Source organism: Dipodomys merriami, unplaced genomic scaffold (genome assembly GCF_024711535.1).
Source record: "Dipodomys merriami isolate MVZ:Mamm:240054 unplaced genomic scaffold, mDipMer1.0.p SCAF_5, whole genome shotgun sequence".
Classification (NCBI taxonomy): domain Eukaryota; kingdom Metazoa; phylum Chordata; class Mammalia; order Rodentia; family Heteromyidae; genus Dipodomys; species Dipodomys merriami.
Genome location: NW_027206068.1, coordinates 43,265,226 through 43,287,306, shown reverse-complemented (window position 1 = coordinate 43,287,306; position 22,081 = coordinate 43,265,226). Strand labels below are relative to the sequence as shown.

The 22,081-nt window shown below is 38.9% G+C and overlaps 1 protein-coding gene across 1 annotated transcript in view; it reads right to left on the bottom strand.

Moving 5' to 3' along the window:
- Positions 1–1,015: 1,015 nt before the first annotated feature.
- Positions 1,016–22,081, bottom strand: part of Asb4 (ankyrin repeat and SOCS box containing 4) — a 45,942-nt gene continuing 24,876 nt past the window's right edge. The window contains exons 3-5 of the mRNA XM_069996536.1: positions 14,388–14,878; positions 4,715–4,828; positions 1,016–3,452 (exon numbers count right to left, since the gene is read on the bottom strand). Of these exons, the coding sequence (XP_069852637.1) occupies positions 3,264–3,452; positions 4,715–4,828; positions 14,388–14,878 (794 nt within the window). The 3' untranslated portion in view covers positions 1,016–3,263. The remainder of the gene's footprint in view (positions 3,453–4,714; positions 4,829–14,387; positions 14,879–22,081) is intronic.

The window sequence follows — 22,081 nt, the reverse complement described above, 5'->3', positions numbered from 1 at the left end:
ATGGGTCATTAATCTGAAGAAATCTTATCTGAAGATTGGAACTAGGATATAAGCCCAGGCAGACATGCATTGCAGGTAAAACTCTGAGCATTGAACAGTAATTATAGATAGCAGCTTCTTCTCCTATAGATAGGGCACAGTATTCCTTTTAGGCACTACCTCTGAGGTTTACATTTCAAAGCCAATGAGCCAATCATTGGACTGTTTTTTCAAAGTTTGGAAAGTGCATCAACTTACAACTTTTTAAGTCCTCCATAATCAGATAAGTAATAAAAATATATAAGGCTCAGCTGTCTTTTCCAACATCCATAACTCTCTGTACATGGTTTGTGACTTTTCTTATCCCTCCCCTCATCTTTTGACTACTGTGCTTTTATCAGAACCCACTGGGCTCAGAATGGAAGAACAAGTAGGGATGCAACACTGAGTGATTAAGAAAAAGAACACAAGAGTGTGTAGACCTTAAGCCTGGAGAAAACTGTCTGGGTGGTCTTTTTCCTCCTATAAAAATGTATAACTCTTGTGTCTCTTTCAGAATGGAGTTAATTTTTTTCTTCAGGACATTAGATGGTATATTTACAGAAAGTTCTTCCAGAAAGTAACAAAGCATCAGGAGAACATAAGTAGCTCTGATGCTTTTCTCAGGGTTGAGTAGATAGTGAGAATGAAGGGAAATGAAAAACCCCAAGATGACAGGGGGTGGTGGCGAGAAGTGGATGGACGTGATTCAGGACCTTTGTTTTTTATCATGAAAGTATCCTTGCTCCTACAGCAATAGGCTGCATTTTATTTGTATTTCAACCATATTTACCCTTTGAATTCTTGTGAAAACATTATTCATTTGCAGATCCAGTTCTGAGTTCTCTTTCTTTTTTGTTTTTGTAAATGTTGAACAAGTGAAATGTGTGATTTCAGTGTCATTTCTGAAAACTCAGCATTTTGTGAGGGGAAAACATCTTACTGACAAACAAACAGCTCACAAAGTGGAAGAGAAAGTAAAATCGTTTATTTTAGTTCTCTAAATAAAAGTTCAGACATGAAGGAAAAAGATCACCATAAGTCCACAAGTAAACAATTCAAAACAAGTAACCATGTATTCTAGGCTAAATTAATATTAATACTTAAATACAAGCAATCCAATTGAGAAATGTTTTCATTTCCTTTATGAATAACATCATCTCTTATTTCTAAGTCTGTAGATCACCATTTTTTTCCTGCCAGAATTCTCTCAAAGATGGAAAGAAACTTACAATCTTTCAAATGTTCTGAGATGTGCTACTATCTCTTCCTCAAGCAAACTACTCTGTGCATATATTTAGCAGTACTGGGGTTTGAACTCTGGCCCTTTTCCTTGATAGCCAAGCATTCTTTCATTTGAGCTATGCCTCGAGCTCTTTTAGCAAACTACTCTTTGATGAAACATTCCACAATGGAGAGCTTGTTTCTACAAATTAGCTGAGTACTACTGGTACATTAGAAAGAGTATTATATCCACCCATGGTTTTTCCTACAGTTCTGAAAATAAGAGAATCCCAGACCAGGAGCATACCTGGTAATCTAGTAGCATATTTAAATCTAATGACTACTTAACACTCAAACTCCCAAAGTTATATATGAAGGAGGAGCACAAAAATTAAAGAAACCTACTCACAACTAAGCATAGATTTATTTGTACTTCATTGCTTCGACTTTAACCTCTAAAGAAGCAATGACAAAGGCAACAAACTTACCTAAAAGCGATCAGCAAGAACAAGGCAGTAAAGCAACATTGGCCTCATAAACAAGTAGGCCCACAAGTAAACTAGCTATGTTTTCTTTTTTTGTGGGTCATGGGGCTTGAACTTACGGCCTGGGTGCTGTCCTTGAGCTCTTTTGCTCAAGGTTAGCACACTGCCACTTTAAGCCACAGTGCCACTTCCAGATTTTTGGTGGTAATTGGAGATAAGAGTCTCATGGGACTTTGCTGCCTGGGCTGGCTTCAAACCACTGATCCTCAGATCTCAGTCTCTTGAGTAGCTATGGTTATAGGTGTGAGCCACTCACCTGGCTTACTTCTTTTTTTCTCTGCAAAACACTAACTAGCGAGTCTGATTAGCACCCTCATCTTTCTGTTTCTCATTTTCAGTCTGTTTACTTTCCAAAATTAGCCATCACTAGCATTTCTGAGCCACTCAGAAATGTCAGTCAGTTGTATAAAAAGACCAAAGTAATCAACTAAGTCTTTTCCTTCTTTTATTTGGTTTCAGCCATTTCCCTAAACTTCCTTGTCATATATAGCAGAGTAACTGAGGGTGTAACATTTTTCTCAGAGTTTGAAGTATTAGTAAGGAAATGTAGTAAAAATAAACCAATAGCTAGATGTTCAGGGAAACTGAGGCACATTTACCCTCACTATAGCAAGAGATCCCTCTATTTATGCAATCTCTTCACTCTTTCATGCTTCACTCTTTCATGCTTCAAAGAAAAATCACAGACTTCACTTCAGAAACACAACTTTGAAAGTTACGCACTAACTTGAGTCTACACCTGTACTCTTGCCCTGACACTTTATACAGCAGTCGCCTGCTTGTATGTCTGGATCCTTGGCTTAAGGGTGAGACTCTGGAGGGCAGGAGTCAATGTAGACTCGTCTTTGCATCTCCAGTCTCTGGCTCAGTCAGTGTGTGATTGACATGTCCGTTTCTGACTTTTAAGTGGACTTTCTTATTTCTCATTGGACTCAAAGATCTAATTTTGACCATGCTTCACAAAAATAAGGGGAAGGTATTTGATTTGGAGAGTAGGAGTTTGCAAAACCAGTGACAGTACAGGTTGCTAAGTAGCTGAGGGGAAGCATCAAGTCTAAGAAGCCATCACAAAATCTGTTCTATTGCAAACGGAACAGTAATGTAAACTTATAATTGAAAAGGTAGAGAATGAGATTGGTTATAAGAAAATGTGGGTCCCATTTTTTATGAAGTAATATATGAAAAGTTTTACAAAATATGTCAGACACCTAACAAGGACACTACACACATTACCTACTACTGGTATAATCAATACCTTCTAAATGAATATTTGTCTTTGAAAATTTCTTAGCTAACTTCACATGTTTATTTCTCCTCACCATGATTCTCCAGGATTAATGACATAAGTGTTTGTAAAGTGTTTTGAAATCCCTAAAGTGTCATCATCAGCCCAAGTACCATTTTAATTATGCAAACTGTGTCTACCCAGCGAGTCCACTTAAATATCTAATATTGGGAAGTGCTGTCTCATAAGGTTTAATAAATGATTCCCTCTGGCTCTAAAAGCAAGTACTTTTTCAATGACAATGGGAGGGAAAGCAAAGGAATTGCCTTGTGGCATCTGTTGTGTAACGCTTTTCGAATGGCGCATCTCGACAAATGCATGAGGGTCCTTGGAGTATTACAGCACACCATGAAGAGAGAGTGGTAAAAATCCCAGTATTTCTGAAAAGAAAGGCAGGAGAAGTTAGGAAGGCCTCACCATTTACGTTAATAAAAAAACCAACCGGGATGTATTTGGCTTCTGCTTGATAGAGCAGGTTAGCACCATAGAGTCTCCAATGGGGAGACATGATTACACATGAAGCTAAGCAGGGGACGTGAGGAGGGACATATAAATGGAGTGGAGAGAGGAAGAAAAATAACAAGACAGTGTCCAACCCAGAAACTGAAATATACAGTATACTTATGTGAACTGCCTAGACAAAGTAGAAATCAAAATAGCAATTTAAAATTTGTCTAATATTGTTGTACATTATTGTGTACAATTTATGCAGCTCTTGAGACCATATATTGAAATACAATGAGGAGGATTAATGAAATTTAGTGAGCTTAAGTAACTTCTAAATATAAGCTAATAATTAGGGATTACACACCTAAGCTATCTACCTCTAAGTTTAGGGAACTTGGTGTTTTTGCTTGGTTCTTTCGATGTGTTAGACACAGCTTTGGGCTTCTAAATCCAAGACCCAGCTGTTTGGTAGAAAGGATTGGTTTAGCTGGGTGCAGGTGGCTCATGCCTGAAATCCTAACTAATCAGGGCACTGAGATCTGAGGATCTCAATTTGAAGCCAGCCTCATCAGGAAAGTTCATGAGACTCATCTCCAACTAACCACCAGAAAACTGAAAGTGGCACAATGGGCCAAAGTGGTAGAGCACTAAACTTGAATGAAAAACCTCGCAGTGCCCATGCCCTGAGTTCAAACCTCATGACCAACAAAAATAAACATTTTTTAAAAAGCACTGGTTACAGAGGCAGCAAAGTGCCTAAGTCCACAAGTGAGAACCTAAAGTATGACTCACTTTGGGGTTTTTAAAACTCTATTTCCTTCTTAATAAGAATCACTTCAAGATATTTAAAAGCAAGTGAAAATCCATATAAACACTTTAATTTCCTCATTTAAAAATGCCATCTGAGGAGTCTCAACTGTTATCATTTAATTTATCTAAATTGATGGAAAAGAAAATTGCTATCTTTATATATATTCAACTTGCCATTATGCTTCCTCAAGAGGCTTCATATGTCAAGCATTTGACAGAACTATATGTTCTCAGACTTGCTTTTCATGCCTCTTTTTCTCATTATATTTGTAAAGGCTTTCAAAGCATCTCAAAACCAATATTTTAAATTGAAAAGTTCTGTGCTTGTGTGGCAGTCTAGCATTTCTTGGTAATGAAAACCATAGGAAGTGAATTGAGTATTTACCTCCAAGTCATCATCAGGGATAGCTCTTCTCCACTTTATGTTCCATCTGATGTGTTCATAGGCATTGACTACAACTTCAATCGCTTTGGGACAAGAATGGCAAGCCTGGATCACCTGCAGAGGAAGCATAAAGTTTTCTTTGTTCAGTGAATACACAAAATACAGGCATGCTTCTCTCTGAGACATCGGGAAACTGTAGACTGTGGTCAGACACTGCACAGCTATCATCTCAGCTACTTTGGGCACTAAGGCCAAATGATCCCCTGAATTTGAGACTGGCCCATAGGAAGACCTCCATCTCAAAAAAAAGCCACAGCAATGAAAAATAAAGTTGTAAACATGTTAGGCTCACTGGAGAAATAAAGTGATTTTTGAGAAAGCTCACATCTTTGAATATTCTTACATAATCCCTCCTCTCCCATGGTTGATTGGCAGATTGATACAATTAAACAAATTTAACTTCGCTATTGATAAGCCACAAAAATCAGGCACTAACTAGGAAGGTAGGGATATAAAGTGCTTGCCTTCTACAAATGTTGCATACACCTATAACACTGGCATTTGGGAAGATCTCAAGTGTAAGGCCAGCCTGGGTTCACTAGGAAGACCCTGTCTAAAAGCAAACAAAAAAGTTAAGGTATACAATTTTTCAAAGGAACTACAGAAAATTCATGGGGAGCAGTGTAGATTGGGATTAGTGGTCAGGATAGATTCCTGGGATGGAGAGATGGAGAGGAAAGCTGATGTTAGTTTTCAGTCCTGGACAATAGAAAGGTCTTTGTGTGTACACATACCCATACCTGGCCACTCTGAAGTGTACAATAGAAACTAGCTTTAGTGAAACAACTTGTTTCTTCCTCTTTGACCATGAAAACCTATTCCTTGGAAACATTCTTCTCTATCCCTGACATGATACCTCAACAGGACTCATACTTGTTTCTAGTCCATTTTTCATAATAACAAGTCCTCTAGTCATTCTAGATACAAGAATAACATCCTATCAGTAACAAAAAGTATGTCCATGTTAATTGAATAACTAGACTCTAAATTTTGTTCCAAGTAAAAGAGTCCTCTCTCACATAATCCAGGCCTTGCTGAAGCTGGGAGCCTCAGTTGTGGAAGCAGGATTTATGGGAGTGGACTAAATAGGAAACTCATGTTTGGTCTTTGTCTGCCATTCCTTATTCAGAGCCCACTCAATCTTTGGAATTCCCAGAGCAAAAGGAGAATGCCTGGTTGTTCTTAATGAGCCCCCACAAGCCTTAGTTAAGAAAGTTGTAATTTTCCAACTTCATTCCTCACCTCCAAAGAGGAACTGGAAGTGAGTGCAATCACCAATGGCTAACGATTTTGATCCCTCATGTCTATGACCTGAAACTTCCATAAAGATCAGGGAGTTTCTAAGATGGTAAAAACATTAAAGTGTTGGCACAGTCTACGCCAGGAGGCACAATAGAATTTTTTTTTTTTTACCGCCCTCCGTTCTTTGCTCTGTGGCTCATTGACATTTGATTGCTATTTAGTTATATCCTTTAAAGTAAGCTAACAAACTAGTGCTCCTCCCTAAAGCACTTTCCTTAATTCTGGGAACCATTTGAACAAATTATATAATCCAAATGATCAATCTCAGAGATCAGGAACCTCAAATTTGTCTGTCAGCCTGATAGAAATGAGGACAAGCAAAACAACCTTCTTGGAAGCTGGTATCTAAAGCAGGTGCTGTGTAATGGAACCAAGGCAGGATATAACCTATGAAATATGACAGTGAATGCAGGTAGTTAGTGTTGGAATTAGATGGAATGGTTGGATAGGATAACTGGGTTGATGTTATAAGAAGAAACATCTCTGCAGGATTCTGTATTTCCTCACTTTGTCTCCTCATTTTCCTCTCCTACACTCTCCCTGGAAGAAGAAAAACAAAGGAAAGATCTTGGTTGGTACCAATATGGCCCCACAAGGGTGCTTTCTACAGTAGTAGTCTCTTCCTTTCATAGAGAGATTTTTTTGTTGTTTTACAGAGAAGTCTACAATTGGGAATACCAATCTCTTTGACAAGGACACTTGCTCTCTTTCTATTGGTCCTTACATTCCTCAGAAGTTTTTGTGTCCATCAGAACTCTTCTCTATACACAAATGTCCCAGCCTCTGTAATCCTTTGGATGTGGCCAGATTTCATTTAAAATTGAGCCCAATTAGCTGTCTAAATTGGCCCACAATGGTCCAGGGGAATATCCCATCCTCAGTGAAAGAAAGCTCTCCTCAACCTGTAATTTAATTACGGTTCTCTCCTTTACCACCAGACAAGCAGCTCCAGCCACAGAATTGCTCCTTTAAATTTTCTCATCCTCCGTTATTTGTTAGTGCCATTTATTTCCCTTAGTGTTAGAAGACATACACCAAGCTTTCTGAAAAATCCTACTGACATGCCTCTCACTGGGTGATATGAATAGGATTCCCCACACTTCCAACATTGGCAGGAGGCCAGGTGTCTGCAAAGAAATGTTCTTGTTAATTCCATGGTCTACTCAGCCTCCCTCACACTTCTTTTACTAGTCCTTGAATTTTGCAAAGTACGGTTTTGAGTATGTAATGTCTTCAATACTCAGGCAAAAAATTGTGGGAGAAAGATTATTGTTTTAACACTCAGCTAAGAAACTGAGTGTATATGCATGCATATGTGTATGTGCATTTTTATCTGTGTGTGTGCATGTGCGTGTGTGTGTGTGTGTGTGTGTGTGTGTGTGTGTGTGTGTGTGTGTGTGTATGTTGATAGTGTGGAGATCAGACTGCTGAATGGAGAGTTCAAGTCAGGAAGGAGCTAAAATTAAGAGCAGTTAAGATGGTGCTGGCTGAGATGCAAGCAGGAAGATCTTAGCATTGACTTGACAGGCAATAAAAGGATGGTATATACTTTTAAAAAGAAAGTGTTATAGCCAATCTATTCATTCCATTAGGAAGCCTTTATTGAGCATTGTGTTTGGTACTATAACAGTAATTCTGAGAAGTTTATGACCTGTTTTTGTCTTTAAGGAGTTTGTAACCTAGCTGAACCAAGAAGACAGATATTTCAGTTAGGGAGCAATATAAGTCAGTAAATACTCAAAGACTAACTTAAAGATCATCAAGCATCCCTTGAGCACCAGGATTAAATGCACAAAGAAGAAAACAAGTATGTCAAGGACAGAGAGTAGTGAAAGGCTGAAGGCAATGGACTCCCAGAAGCTACTTAGCTATGGTCAATGTTAGTCCCAGGGTATGCTGAGTAATGAACATGGGAAACATAAGTGGAGCTTCATAGTGATCAGATACAGAAAATAAGCAATGCAACTTGGAAGGATGACAACTAGGACAAAAATGATTGTAACATACAGAAACAGACTTAGAAAATCATGCAAATTTGAGACTGGACAGATGATGAACAAGAGGATAGCTCATCTGTAAATTCTCAATGGTACACAGAGATGTAGATATGTGTACCACTGAGGTACATACTCAATAAGCTGTGAGGTTCAGTCATCCTCTTATTGGACATAAATGGCAAAGGTGGAGGACCATCTTCAGAAACCATAAAAAAGGGAGATAAGAAGAAGAGGAAAATAAAAAAATAATAATGTTATATTGATAATATTATATTGATATTACCTTTTGTATAATATATTATATAGTATTATAAACATTATATATTATCTATCTTATATTATATTTTATGTTTTATGTGTATGTATTTATATATGAAATATAAATTATACTATCTAATCAGATTATATGAATATATTATTATATTCAAGATTGACTGTGCTGGGGATTATGTTGACTCTTTATATACTTTAATTAACTTGCTCAATCTTCAAACATCTATAATGAGTTTGGTCCTATCATCAGCCCAGTTTCACAGATTTAAAGCCAAAGTCTAAGAAAAACTTAAATTCCTAGTCATCTAACTAGTAGGATCCATACACATGACTGCATGACTCCAAAGTAAGACCCAGACATTGTCAGAGTCAAACGAAGAGAGAATTTAGAGCTAAGTGACCACTAGGACTTTGAAGACCAGAAAGACAATGACAGCTTGAATATTACCAGATTTGATTAGAAGGCCAGCTTACTGAGAGTTAGTAATATGAAGCAGGTAAGGACCAGAACCTTGAAGAAAGTATAGGATAAATGACACCTTGTACTTAACCTAACTTGGCCTTCCATGTCATCATGTGCAAGGTATTTAAGACTCAATAAATAAATTTCTGAACTAAGATTACACTTTAAAATGATATGAAGATAACTGGGAAGATTTTAGGAATTGGAAAAACCTCCCGTGCTCCTGGATTGAGAGAATTGACATTGTGAAAATGGCAATACTGCCCAAAGCTATCTACAAATTCAGTTTTGATTAGCATCATTTTATATGATCATATGTACATAGCTATTGAGCTATTGTGATCCTCTGCTAGGACTATCTTAGACATATACTAATTTTTACAAATGAAGGGAAACCATGGAGCCTATGTTTCTTTACAAATGAAGGGAAACCATGGAGCCTATGTTTCTTTGGGTATGACTTGCTTCACTTAATAAGATTTTTTCTAAGTCTTTCCATTTCCTTATGAATGGGTCAATGCCATTCTTTCTGAAGCACAGAAATTCCATTGTGTATAACACCACATTTTCTTGACCTATTTATCTATTGAGGGGAATCTGGGTTGGTTCCATATCTTAGCTATAATGCTACAATGAACATAGTTGTGCTGGTAGCTTTAGTGTGGCCTTGTTTGTGTTCATTTGGGTAAATGCCCAGGAGTAGGCTTGCTGGATCATAGGGTATTCTCTGTTTAGTCTTTTGAAGAACCACATGATCATCTCAAAGATTCAGAAAAAGAATTTGACACGATGTAATGCCCTTCTATGATTAAAGCTCTGAAGAAACTAGGAATCCATTGAACATTCCTCAATATAATAAAGGCTCTATATGACAAACCTACAGCTAGTATTACATTTAATGGTAAAAAGTTAAAACAATTTCTTCTAAAATCAGGAATGAGACAAGGATGTCTGCTCTCTCCACTCCTCTTCAGTATTGTATTGGAATTCCTAACTAGAGCAATAAGGCAAGAAACAAACATAAAGGGGATCCAGATAGGGAAAGTAGAAGAAAAATTCTCCCTCTTTGCAGATGACATGATCCTGTATTTAAAGAACACCCTCTCCCAAGTTAGTTGAGCTGATCCAAAAGTTTGGCTAATAATTATTTGAAAAATAGTATCTAATAAAAATCCCCAGATATGTCCTTTCTAGAAGAATGATTTGTAGTAAGAAGTATGGTGATAATTTGTTGAGGAATCAATAAAAGAGATAAATTTAAACAATCAATACAGAGACCATAGGTTAAATGAGTCCAATTCTTGTACCAAAACATACTTACTATTTATTCTAGAATTAAAAAAAATAGAGAGCATATCCTGGCATCAACCGGTGATACCAGTAATCTTAGCAACTCAGGAGTCTGAGACTTGTAGAGTTGTGGTTCAAAGCCAGTCTAGGCAGAAAAATCTTATCTCCAATTAATCACAACATAAAACCAGACTGGAAGTGGTGGTAGTATATCAGTCATGAGCAAGAAAGCTAAGCAAGACATTGAGGCCCTGAGTGCAATCACGACTACTACACTATATTTTTTAAGTATAGAGTAGCAGCTACTAGTATTTATCTCTTTTATGGATTCCTGTTGATTTCTACATTCTGCATTAATTCCCATACTATGCTGCCTCTTTTCATGGGGACCAAAATGGTTATCAATCAAGCTATCCCTATATACCCTTAGATATTCCTTATCTCCCAGCCTTGGTAACCACTAAGTGCACAGAGAAATAGAGGCAGAAGAAAAATGCAGTCAAATGTCATTCTCTCCTTGAGACCCATTACCTTCTTCACAGTTAGAGGGATTCCAATCATAGTAAATATTCATAATAACATTAATGCGAGGTACCCAGTTGAATTTGAATTCTATACAGTCTGATAACAAATAATTTTAAATCAAGTATGTTCCAAATACTGTTAAAAATATGCATTAACAATCACTTATTGTTTATCTGAACTCCACATTCAGCTCAGCATTCAATATTTCACTGGTAACCCTACTTCTAACTCTTATTCAGAAAGCCACACCAAGTTGCACGTGCAGAAATGTGATGGATCTATAGTTTAGCAACCCAACATCACATACTTCTTACTACTATCTCACCTGTATATCACAGGAAGATGACTTCTCACTTTTCATTAGGGTAAAAAAATAGGTAGTTTCAAATCCTAATCTTTTGCTGTTTTTAGAATCACAAACTATACATTCCAATTGTTTTTGTCATTAGCTTTTGCTGACACTCTGACTACTTCATTTTCTGTTGACAGAAGACTTGATTATCAAAGTGTGAATGTTCCTTCAAGGATGGCAGCTCCTTCTACACTAGCACTTTAGGCTTCTTCTAGAACTAAGACAGCAGGACACATGTTCTCAGACTTCAGACTTCAGACTTTCACTAGGAAATAGCTAAAGAACCTTAAGAGGCAGCAAATTGTAAGTCATCACTCTACATTGACTTCCAGGAACTTAAACCATTAAATAGCAAAAGACCATTGAGGATCACAAAGCAGGAAACCACTGCCTCCTCCATGCACTGGCCAGGCTGGGAAACAGAAAACATGCAGGGATCTTCATGTTCTGTGAGTCTCTGTGACTCTCTTCCCCCATCATAGAATAATGGGACCAAAAAAATTCTTTCTACTGTGCCAACAGGTAGAAAGAATTTTAGTCCCCTCCTTCACCATCCAGCATTGAGGAAGACACCACATATTCAAAAGCAGATTCAAGATAAGTCTCCCTGCCACTCTGCCAATCCAATACTTTGAAATCACTTCAGTGAAGAAATCCTAAAGCTACCTCTGCTTCATATATTGATATAATTGTACATTATAAGATACTTAAAGATAAAAGGGAACTTCTTGTTCCCTGGGCTTCACACACAACCTTGTTCAGCAGCAAAAATATCCTTACCTTCCCCAAATCCTCACATTCCTACTTTCCCTCCCCAAGAAAAATGTCTTTCTTGCCCTCGAAGAAAGCCCAATCTTGGTTCCCTGGGGTGTCACTTCCTTCTGAATTATGCTTGGAGAAAAAAAAATCAAATGTCCTTTTGTACCCTGGAAAGCAATTGCAGACCCTATAATTCTTTTTCCCCTTGCTTATATAATTTATACATTGGCTTTCAGTGAAATACACCCTGCACATATTTGCCTTATATTTGGAAGACTGCATCTTCAGCTCTGACCTTGCTCTTGTAAATAAGGAAACTGAATTCCCCATCCACGAAAGAACAAATCACTTTATCTTCTGGATAAATGAGTCAGTCCTTTTGCTTGTCGTAAAAATGACTTTCTCTTTGAAAGTCTGGCTGTGGAATTGTTCTACATCACTTTCAAGCATCTGCATAGTAAATTGAGTAGTTTTTCTTTACTTTTTCTTTGGAGGATGGCCAGCTGTCTGGCATATTCTTCTTGATAGCAACAAAAAAATGTTTATAATACCAGCCAGCCATTAGTAGCCAGCCCTACCTTAAATCTCTTTCATATATAGTCAATCTAGAGGAAGTTGGAGGAGCAAACAGAAGTGAATAGGAAAGTGTTAACATAGATAAAAAGTTCCTTGCGATAGATACTTGTCAGCATATTTACAGACTAGTGAAGCCACTAAGTAGAGCTAGCGCATATCAGCAAGAGCATATCTTGTGAGGAAGAGGAGGAAAAGAAATGGTATGGTTGGGTACCACAGCTGGTCTCCTGGCAGAAATACTTCCTGCTCAGATGTTCCTGAAAAGTTCACATTACCACCTTTACTGATCATATGAGAGATTGGGTTCTGGGACATAAAGGAACACCATCAAAAATTATATAGTAGGTAAATGGCCAAGCCAGGACTCATGACCACAGCCACCACCCTTCTCTCTCTTTACCTTCCTCACTGGTATCTGTCAGAGCATTTCCTTTGTCAAAACGTCCTGAGGACCTCCCCACACTGGAGGAAAGAACAGAAATACTGTTTAAAACCCCATTCTCACTGTCAAAGAGAATGAGAAGAATTTCATTAAGCTATGTTGATCAAAAACTCATTTCACGTCAGCAACAGTGAGCTTCAAGACACAAATCAATACTGGGTCTCTAGCTCATGTATATCATGTCTCTACATTCTTAGAGGGGGTCAAGAAGGCTCGGATTCCACTAGTTCTACTACTCAACAGACATGTGATGCTTGTCATAATCATACCCATATTTTATATAATAGCTACCAGGCACTCAACACCAGACTAAACATTTCTCAAGTGTTATTTTATTCTCAAAACAATCTAATGAGAAGGCCGCCATGAGTCAGGATAAGTTATACAGAATGCTTCTCTGACACCATCGTGCCCCGTTTCCCTTCCATCTTTCACTTTGGAAGGATGGTAGCCTAACAGCAGCATCAGTATAGACTAAATATGATTTATGGAGTGAGCTGTATTTATCATCTAGAAGTTCCTCTATGAAATGTGGACAAAATAAAGGAGGTGGAAGTAGAGAGAGAGAGAGACAGAGAGAGAGACGGAGAGAGGTTGATAGATGAAAGCAAAGGGTTGAGGCAAGAAAGGGAACACTGCAAGAATGAAAAGTGCTCTAAGGTCTAAGGAAAAGAGGGAAGAATATGGGGCGTCATCCTCTGGACTCTGAATGTATTTATGTGTGTTCCCAACAGATTTAATTTCTCTTGGGTGAAGGATTGTGTTTGCACTCTATTGCCAAAGCATAAACTCATGGTGTATCTATTTGTCAGGAGAGGAAAATGGGGCTTAGGAAGTTTAAGTCATTTGCTCAGTCCCCCATTTTTGTTAGTACGACCTAAGTTTGACTCCAAAATCCATTCCTTGGATAAATAGCGTGACTAAGTCTAGAACAGATGATTGCAGATGACCAACAAAGCAAAGATGAAAATGACAAACAGGAACAACTTTATGTATAACTTAAACTACTGTGTTGTAGATTCACCATAGAGTGTGTTCACATTGGTTGTCTCAGTCAGGTCAGATTGCCAATGTATGATTCAGAAAATCAATATGACTTCAAGCTGTAGACATTCAGAAAGCTAAAACTTATTGACTACTGTGTACTGGGAATCTTAGCTACAGAGGTTTACATAGCTTCTAGTAGTTTAACCCCACTTCCAAGACTGCAGCTTTCATACAAAAACATTCTCTGCATCCAAAAGCATTGTTGCTGGGGTCAGCAACAATTCCCTGATTTTCACCTCCCATGCAGCTAGAACTACAGGCATGAGCCACTGGCAACTGGCAAGTTGAATTATCTTTAGACTAAACCATTCGTTACAAAGAGTAAGAGCAAGTGTGGCTGTCTGGGTCTTCGCTCATCTGCCTGGAAGAAAGCCACTGTCAATTCACACCATGAGAAAAAAAGTATGTTATTTGCTACCCTTGGGCTCATTCTTAGGTCTGAGGCCCAGATTTCACACAGACCTGGCCTGTGACGAAGTAGTTCAGGTTAGGTACTTAGTCCCAGGACTTCAGCTTCAAACGAACTGTACATTCGGGGGCCAAGCTGCCACTTGAGCCCGCGGCCCCAGGCCCCAAGCCTGACTCACCTTGTGGAACTGTGGCGGGTAGATCCTGGCCGCCCCGTGGTTCAACAGCAACTGGTAGCAGACCTCGGGCCGGGCCGCAGGTCGCACGGAGGTGACCTTCAGCACGTACTGGATGGCCGCGCAGCCGTTGATGTCCATGAGGTTGGCCTCGGCGCCCGCCTCCAGCATCATGTGCATGAGCACGTGGTCGCAGTTCCAGGCCGCCTTGTGCAGCGGAGACTTGAAGTCGTCGTCGCGGGCGTTGACCTCGGCGTGGTGGTCCAGCAGCGTGCGGCAGATGAGGTGATGCTCCCTGCTGTACTCCTGCTCCTTGAAGCGGAGGGACCAGTAGGCCGCCACGGCCAGCGGGGTCTCCATGTGGGCGTTCACGCTGTCCACCACCGCGCCGTGCTCCACGTAGAAGGCCACCAGCTCCGAAAGGCCGAAGTGGGCGGCCGTGTGCAAGGGCGTCTCCTCGTCCTGGTTGTTGGTCTTCATGTTCACGTTGGCGCCTGCGGGGAATCGAGGCAGGCGGGGGTTGGAAACCACGCTTTGTCTCACTGACTCCCCCTCTGATCCCCCCCCCGGAAGCCACGCCCCCGGAAACCCCCGCGCGGTGGGGGAGGAGGCAGCACTGCTGCCGGAAGCACCTCTGCCGGAAGTTCGGGACAGCCCTGTGCTGAGCTGCGAGGCTCACCTTCCGGGCAGATCTGCAAAGACCAGCTGCTGTCTGTGCGGAAGCAGCTTTTATCAATAACAATGCGAAACACCACCGCAATAAAGGTTCTATCGGAAATTCTGAAGCTCATGCAAGTGGTTTGGGGGGGGGCGGGGAATCAATTGCTTTGAATGTTTTACAAAATGATGTTTCTCTTCTCTTTTAAAGCAAGTGAACCTCAAAGTCTGAGCAGGCAAACTGGAAGGACATGACAATTTCCCAGCTCTCAGGTTGACATCTTAAGAGCTAATTCTTCGGAATACAATGAACACGTACACACACACGCACACGCACACACACTGCCAAGCGAGTCTAAAGGTCATATTTTGCATTGAAAAGGGTAGAAGCTAGTAGAATAGAAATAGTTATTGCAAAAAAGAAAATAATTCAGAGATTGTAGCACATTCAATTTGGGGTTGACAACAAATGTTAGAAATGCATACTTTTTTGTGCTTGAGAAGCTCCTTAGAAATTATTATTTTAATCCAATGCACTATGTAGCTGACCAAGAAAGTAAGGTGCATTTTGTTTTTCTGATAAGGAATGTTTTAATGACTGGAATGGTCAAATTGAGAAGGTGCAGTTTTCCTTCTCTGCCTGATTTAATGGGGTGAAGTAAATGTCTGCTATGGGGCCAGATCTATAATGAATCCTGCAAGACATTTTCTAGTGGCTTGAAATTTACATCTGAAGAGATCTTTTATTGTTGTTATTGTCATTGTTGTTATTACTCCAATAAAAAATATTCACTTGTCATTTAACCATGGGCAACATTGTAAGCTAAATGCTTTTCATCCACTACCTTGTGAAATCTTTCCAGCAACTCTGCAATATGCAGTTTTAATCCTATTTTTATGGATGAAATTTGTACTTAGGTGAACAATTGGCCAACAATACACTAAGCTAGTAAGCAGAAGAACCAAGATTTGAAATCAGACAGGTTGGCTTCAAATTACTGTGCTATTCTACCTCATTATTACTTTTCTGCAGGAAAGGAATTTGTGTACATTACTCTTACTTGGTATATAAAAACCAGAAAGGAATTTAAAAATTTAATGTTGCATTTTGTAATTTTAAAATATCTGTTCCCTGTGAAATGCTCCTCTATTCCCTTATTTATGCCCCACCCCACCCCCAGTATTTGAACATATTTAAGAAATGCAGTTCTCCCGTAAGCAAGCTCAGTCAGTATCCTATGCAGTATTAGCCCTCCAGTGTGGTTTGCAAGAACACGTAGTTCAGAATTTTGAGACTGTGGACTCTCTAACTTGCAGCAAGCAATACTGTAACCACAGGCCGTCACTCACAGCGGCTCTTTTCATCAGTATTCTGCCCTGGAAGAGTTCTGGGTAAGGTCTTCATTCAGGTCAAGGCTTTGCTCCGGAGTGAAATGGAATAAATAAGGACGTCTTCCCAGAAGCCATGTGTGGGGTCATTTTGGACGCTGGAGAATTTCCAGTAAGGAAGAGAATCAAGGGGTCAGAATAAAATTTTTACAGGCCAACCTGGAACAAATCACATCCTTTATTTTTTAATGGACTTAGACATTTACAATTGATCTTTGACCTCTTGGTACAACTAGATATGTAGCCTGGTTGGCTTTTCTAAATGGGAGATCTTTATTTTTATACTTTGAGTTGTGTCTTTTGAGAATAACTTTGCCTAGGAATATATAATGTAGGAAGAATTAACTATTTTTTTTAGTTTTGGGGTTTTATAATTTATTTAAGAAATTAGAGCTCAGAAACATAAACTCCTGGGAACTTTTACAAATACTTTTAATTTGAAAATATAATGTATTCATTTCCAAAAGCTACTACAATAAAATATCCCATACTAGATTGCTTAGAATAACAGAAATCTATTCTCACATAGCTCTGGATACCAGAAACTCTGGAATTAAAATGAGGACAAGGTCAGTTTCTTCTCAGAGCTTTGAAGAAGCATCTATCTCCACCTCTGTCGAAGATGTTACTGATGACCACTAATTCTTGCTATTCCTTTGCTTGTACACTTGTCACTTCATGCTCTGCCATGGTCATTCCATGGCAGCCTCCCTGTGTCTGTCTGCACATGTGGTCATCTTCTTCAGAACTCTAGTCAGAATACTGCAGTAAGGACTCACCTATCCTTGTACAACCTCAGCTTTATGTAAGTAATTATTTTTACAACAATCCGATTTCCAAACAAATTTACATAATGATGACTTGGAGATTAGGAATTCAATGTAAACATAGGTCTTTTTCATTGAGGAGGCATACAACATATATGAGAATAGTTTAGAAACATATGTAGATATGGTTTTAAAATTATTGTAAAGTTACCACCCATGTAATCACATATGAGGTTAAGAAATAAAATACTTCTAGACACAGAACAACACTCCACTCTCCTGCCATCTCCACCATCACAACTCCAGACTGACAGAGAAAACCGTTATCAGGTAATTAGGCCTATTCAGAAAATCGGATCTCTGCATTTCTATTTTGTTTGATTACTTTTGTACATATGTGTAAACGAGTTCAGTTTTGTTAATTTTGAACTTTGTATAATTAGAATCATAAGTACATACTCCTTAATGATTTGTTCCATCATTCAATATTATATTGGTGTAAACAACCTTTATTATAATGTGAAGTGTTTGTGCCTTTTATTATGTTCCATCCCTATTTGATGGACCTTTCCAATCTCAGGCTACTCCAGACACTGTTGTTGGAATTAGTCTATTATGTTCTTGTACCTCGGTGTGCATGTGCAAGAGTTTCTCATGTAGCTTATGGCTATGGGTTATGTAACTCATGAGTTACAAGACTGTAGCATCTTTGTGTATGAACAGCTTCAATTTCATTAAATAGAGTTAAGATAGATTGTTGAAGCAGATTATAAGCTGATTCTGTAAATGTGAAAGTCTAACTTGGCTCAGAGGCCTGATAGCCTTAAAGATGAACTATAACCTAGTTGTTTTTTAAAAAACGATTTTTAAGTGCTTATAATCTGGACCTTAATTTTAGCTACACATTAATATAGGAAGACTTGGTACTACATAATGGAGTCTTCCATATGGAAATATGTTCTGTTTTTTTAAAGATGTTTCCTTACATACATATCTCAAAACATGTTTGCAGGAATTTTTATCCTAGGTAAGCCAAATGTATATTGAACTCATGACGGATATACTGCATTTGCTCGGAAGTCTGCCATTGCATCTAACAAGACAGATAAAAATTTAAATGTGTTCCTTATGATAAAGTACAAGGAATTTGCACATTATACCTGTGGGCTCAGATGACTGAGCTGTGGTGATTTAGTCAAGAAATTAGAGCTCAGAAACATAAATTGCTAGGACCTTATATAAGTATTTTCTAATGTGAAAATATGATCTATTAGTTTCTCAAAGCTACTATAATTACATATCTAATACTAGGTTATTTGGTAACACAGAAATTTATTCTCCCACAATCTCTGGAGACTGGAAATCTGAAATTCAGTTATCAACAGGGTCAGTTTTTTTCTAAGGGCTTTGAGAGAGAATCTGTCTTCACCTCTCTTAGTTTCTGGTCAGGGCCACTAATCTTTGGTGTTTGTTGGCTTGTAGACATGTCATTCTAGTCTCTACTATCCTTATGTGGCATTCTTCCCATGTCTGTGTGTCTTCACATTGTCAGCCTCTTCTAAGAATACCAATCATAACACAATAGGGATCCATTGCTCTAGTACAACCTTAGTATTAGTATTATTGCTGATCCTGGGGCTTAACTTCAGGGCCTGGGCTCTGTACCTGAGCCTCCCTGTGCTCAAGGGTACTTCAGCACCACTTCCAGCTTTTTCTGAGTAGTTTATCAGAGATAAGAGTGTCACCGACTTTTCTTTCTTTTTTTTTCTTTTCTTTCTTTTATTTTATGGCCGGTTGTGGTGCTTGAACTCTGGGCTTGGACACTGTCCCTGAGCTCTTCAACTCAAGGCAAGTGCTCTACCACTTGAGCCACAGAGCCACTTCCAGTTTTCTGGTGGTTAATTGGAGATTAGAGTCTCACGGACTTTCCTGTCTGGGCTGGCTTTGAATCATGATCCTCAGATCTCAGCCTCCTGAGTAGTTAGGATTACAGGTGTGAGCCACCAGCACCTAGCTCAATATATTTTTCTATAGCTATAGACCAAACAGTTAAGATAAAAGAACCGCACTCAAACACATGGGATCTGGCTATGAAGAAAGAGCCCAGGCTCCAAGGAAGATAGCTGTGAGAAATATCCTGAAATTAGGATTGCAGACTTTAACACAATAATATTAATAGTACATGTTCCATTTCTGCCATAGTGTCTTGTCATTATCTCCAAGACAGGTGATCATCAACCTTAGATAGACATCGGAGGCTGGTTGAGACCTCCTGACAATTTGTACCGTGGCTCCTCCTGCTGGGCCTTGATACTTTCTACAGGGCCCAGCAGTCATACTCCAAAGCCTAAGCTTTGTCCAAACCTGTCAAATCCAGACCTCTGTCACTGCCTGTGTCTTCCCAAACTCAAGGACTACAGTCCCACTTTGTATTCTAAACCAGATCCTCTCTCCTCTCCCTGAAGAGTTTATAGAAAGGGAGATGGTGCTGAAATGGACAACGAGCCCAAGTCAGTGTTTCTCAACACTCTAAGAATTAGATGTTCCCTTTCAACTTCTGCAGAGACATTCGTACATAATATAATCTATTATAGTATTAACACAGGTGAACACACTCAGGAGTCCAGAAAGGATTTTGTACAATTGACTAATATAAGGTAGAAGGTTAGAGTCTCCATTATGCTGCCTATATTATCTGAGATGTTTTACCATAATTAGTTTAGACGTGAAGTTCATCAACTTGAAATACACCTGTCTTCGTTTAAAGGCTGACATAGGTCTCAGTGTAGGTGAAAGGCAGCATGCTTGTTCCCTTACGAAAATGTTAATAAAGTCTGATATTTTGAGCACTCTCCAAGAATTTTATATATATTGTCTCACTTATTATTAACAGTAAGCATTCTCTTGAAGTATCTATTATTCAAAGGTTAGAGCTCTCTTTTCCTATTCAGACCTTTTCATTTCCTGCATGTTCTGGAATTGTTTCTCAAGTAGGCTTCTTTGTCAAGGATGCAATTTTGTAGAGTGTCAAGTTTGTTATTAACTGTCACCAAAGCATATTTTCAGTTGGCTGCTTTGTTCTTGTTTCAATTTTGACCTTTCTGTCTACAATCTAAAGCAAATATATTTTCTTGTATCTTCCATAGTCTTGTCTTAAATGAAATCTTAAATGAAATACCATTTTCCTTAAGGTCTTATTTCTCGAATACTCACATTGTCTCTATAGTCTGAAGTTGGGCACTACTTTCTTCTAGATCAACAAGAACAGTTCCTTCCTTCCCTGGGGTACTTCATCCTTTAAAGTGCTTGTTATCTGATTAATATTGATCCTTTTGCATATAGGGACTCTGCCATTTTCAGCGACGACGAGGGTATTTTGGTCCATCTTTTATCCACATCCTGACAGTGTCCACAAAGTCCCTAGGAATTTGCCACCAGACATGCTTATACTCCACTTCCCAAATCCTCAGGAGAAAGTCTCAGTATCATTACCAAAAGTCTTTTGGGACTTTCTGCATATATTTTCTGTTAAAGGCCTATACATCTCTATTCTGAAAGACTAAGAATTACTGGCTCTAGTTACCCAGTTATATTTTCATGTTACACTTAGCACAATCATTCAACACGTCCTCAACGAACTAATGTGCCATATTTTCTCCTTGAGCTAGGATTTCATCAGGATAAACCAAGTACACTATTGTAATGACATTCAAATATCAGAAGGTCTAAGTGAAAGTTTCTTCCCCATTATCCCCCATTATACATGCGGTAGTCTCAGGTTGTCATTCAGAGAACTAAATGTCCTCTCAGTAACGCTGGTAGACTGTTGCATCTTGCAACTAAGCCATTTCTACCTGTGTGTGTGTGTTTTTTTCAGCCATCAGGACATCAAAGGGAACAATAACCTAAAATTCTACATGAGCTTTCATTGTGACCTGGAAAGTGACTCACAACTTCCGTTGACATGTCATCAGCTAGGAAAGTTACATGCCTGAGGATGTGCAAGAGAACTAGAAAGTGTGAACTTCCATACCCTGAGAGGGCAAGAGACTAAATGTTGTGGAACTCTAGGTATTTCTACCATGGCCAAATCAAATTGACTTTCTCTGACTTATAGATAAACATACAGTGCTAACTGAGTCAACTCTTATCTTTACCTCCTCTCTTTTATTTTTTTTTTTTGGGGGGGGAAGTGTCTTCTCCAATTCAAGATTAATGTCTCTTCCTATTGGATCCAATACCCAGCAGTAGACAGCGCCCATACAAATTTCCCTATGCTATATATCTATGATCTCCCTTCCCATGAACTACTTGCCCTCCTTCTATAAGCATTCTTTATTAAGTGTATTTTTTCCAGTACAGGGTCTTGAACTCAGGGCTTAACAGTCTCACTCAGCTTTTTCACTCAGGGCTAGTGCTCTACCACTTGAACCACAAACTCCACTTTCAGCTTTTTACTGGTTATTTGGAGATTAGAATATACAATATTTGTCTTCCAAGGCTATTTCTAAACCTTGATGATCAGATCTCAGCCTCCTAATTAGCTAGGATTATAGGCAGGAGCCACTAGTGCCACCTGCCTCAATGTCAAGCCTTTTCCAAATGTTTTAATTTTGGCACTCTTGGGGTTTGAACTGATTACTAGGCAACCACTCTGCCACTGGAGTTATACTCTCAGCCTATCAACATTTCTAACTACCCCTGGTTTTCTTTGAAGACTTTTTGGACAAACTTCTTAAAAGTGTATATATTGCCTTCTGTATCTACTTTCTCACATCAAAATCTCCCACACTCTCTAACTGGAACTACCATGACAAAGGTTGCACCCACCACCACTTTTCAACAACACCTTCTCTGCTACCTCCACCAGTGTCACTGATTCTT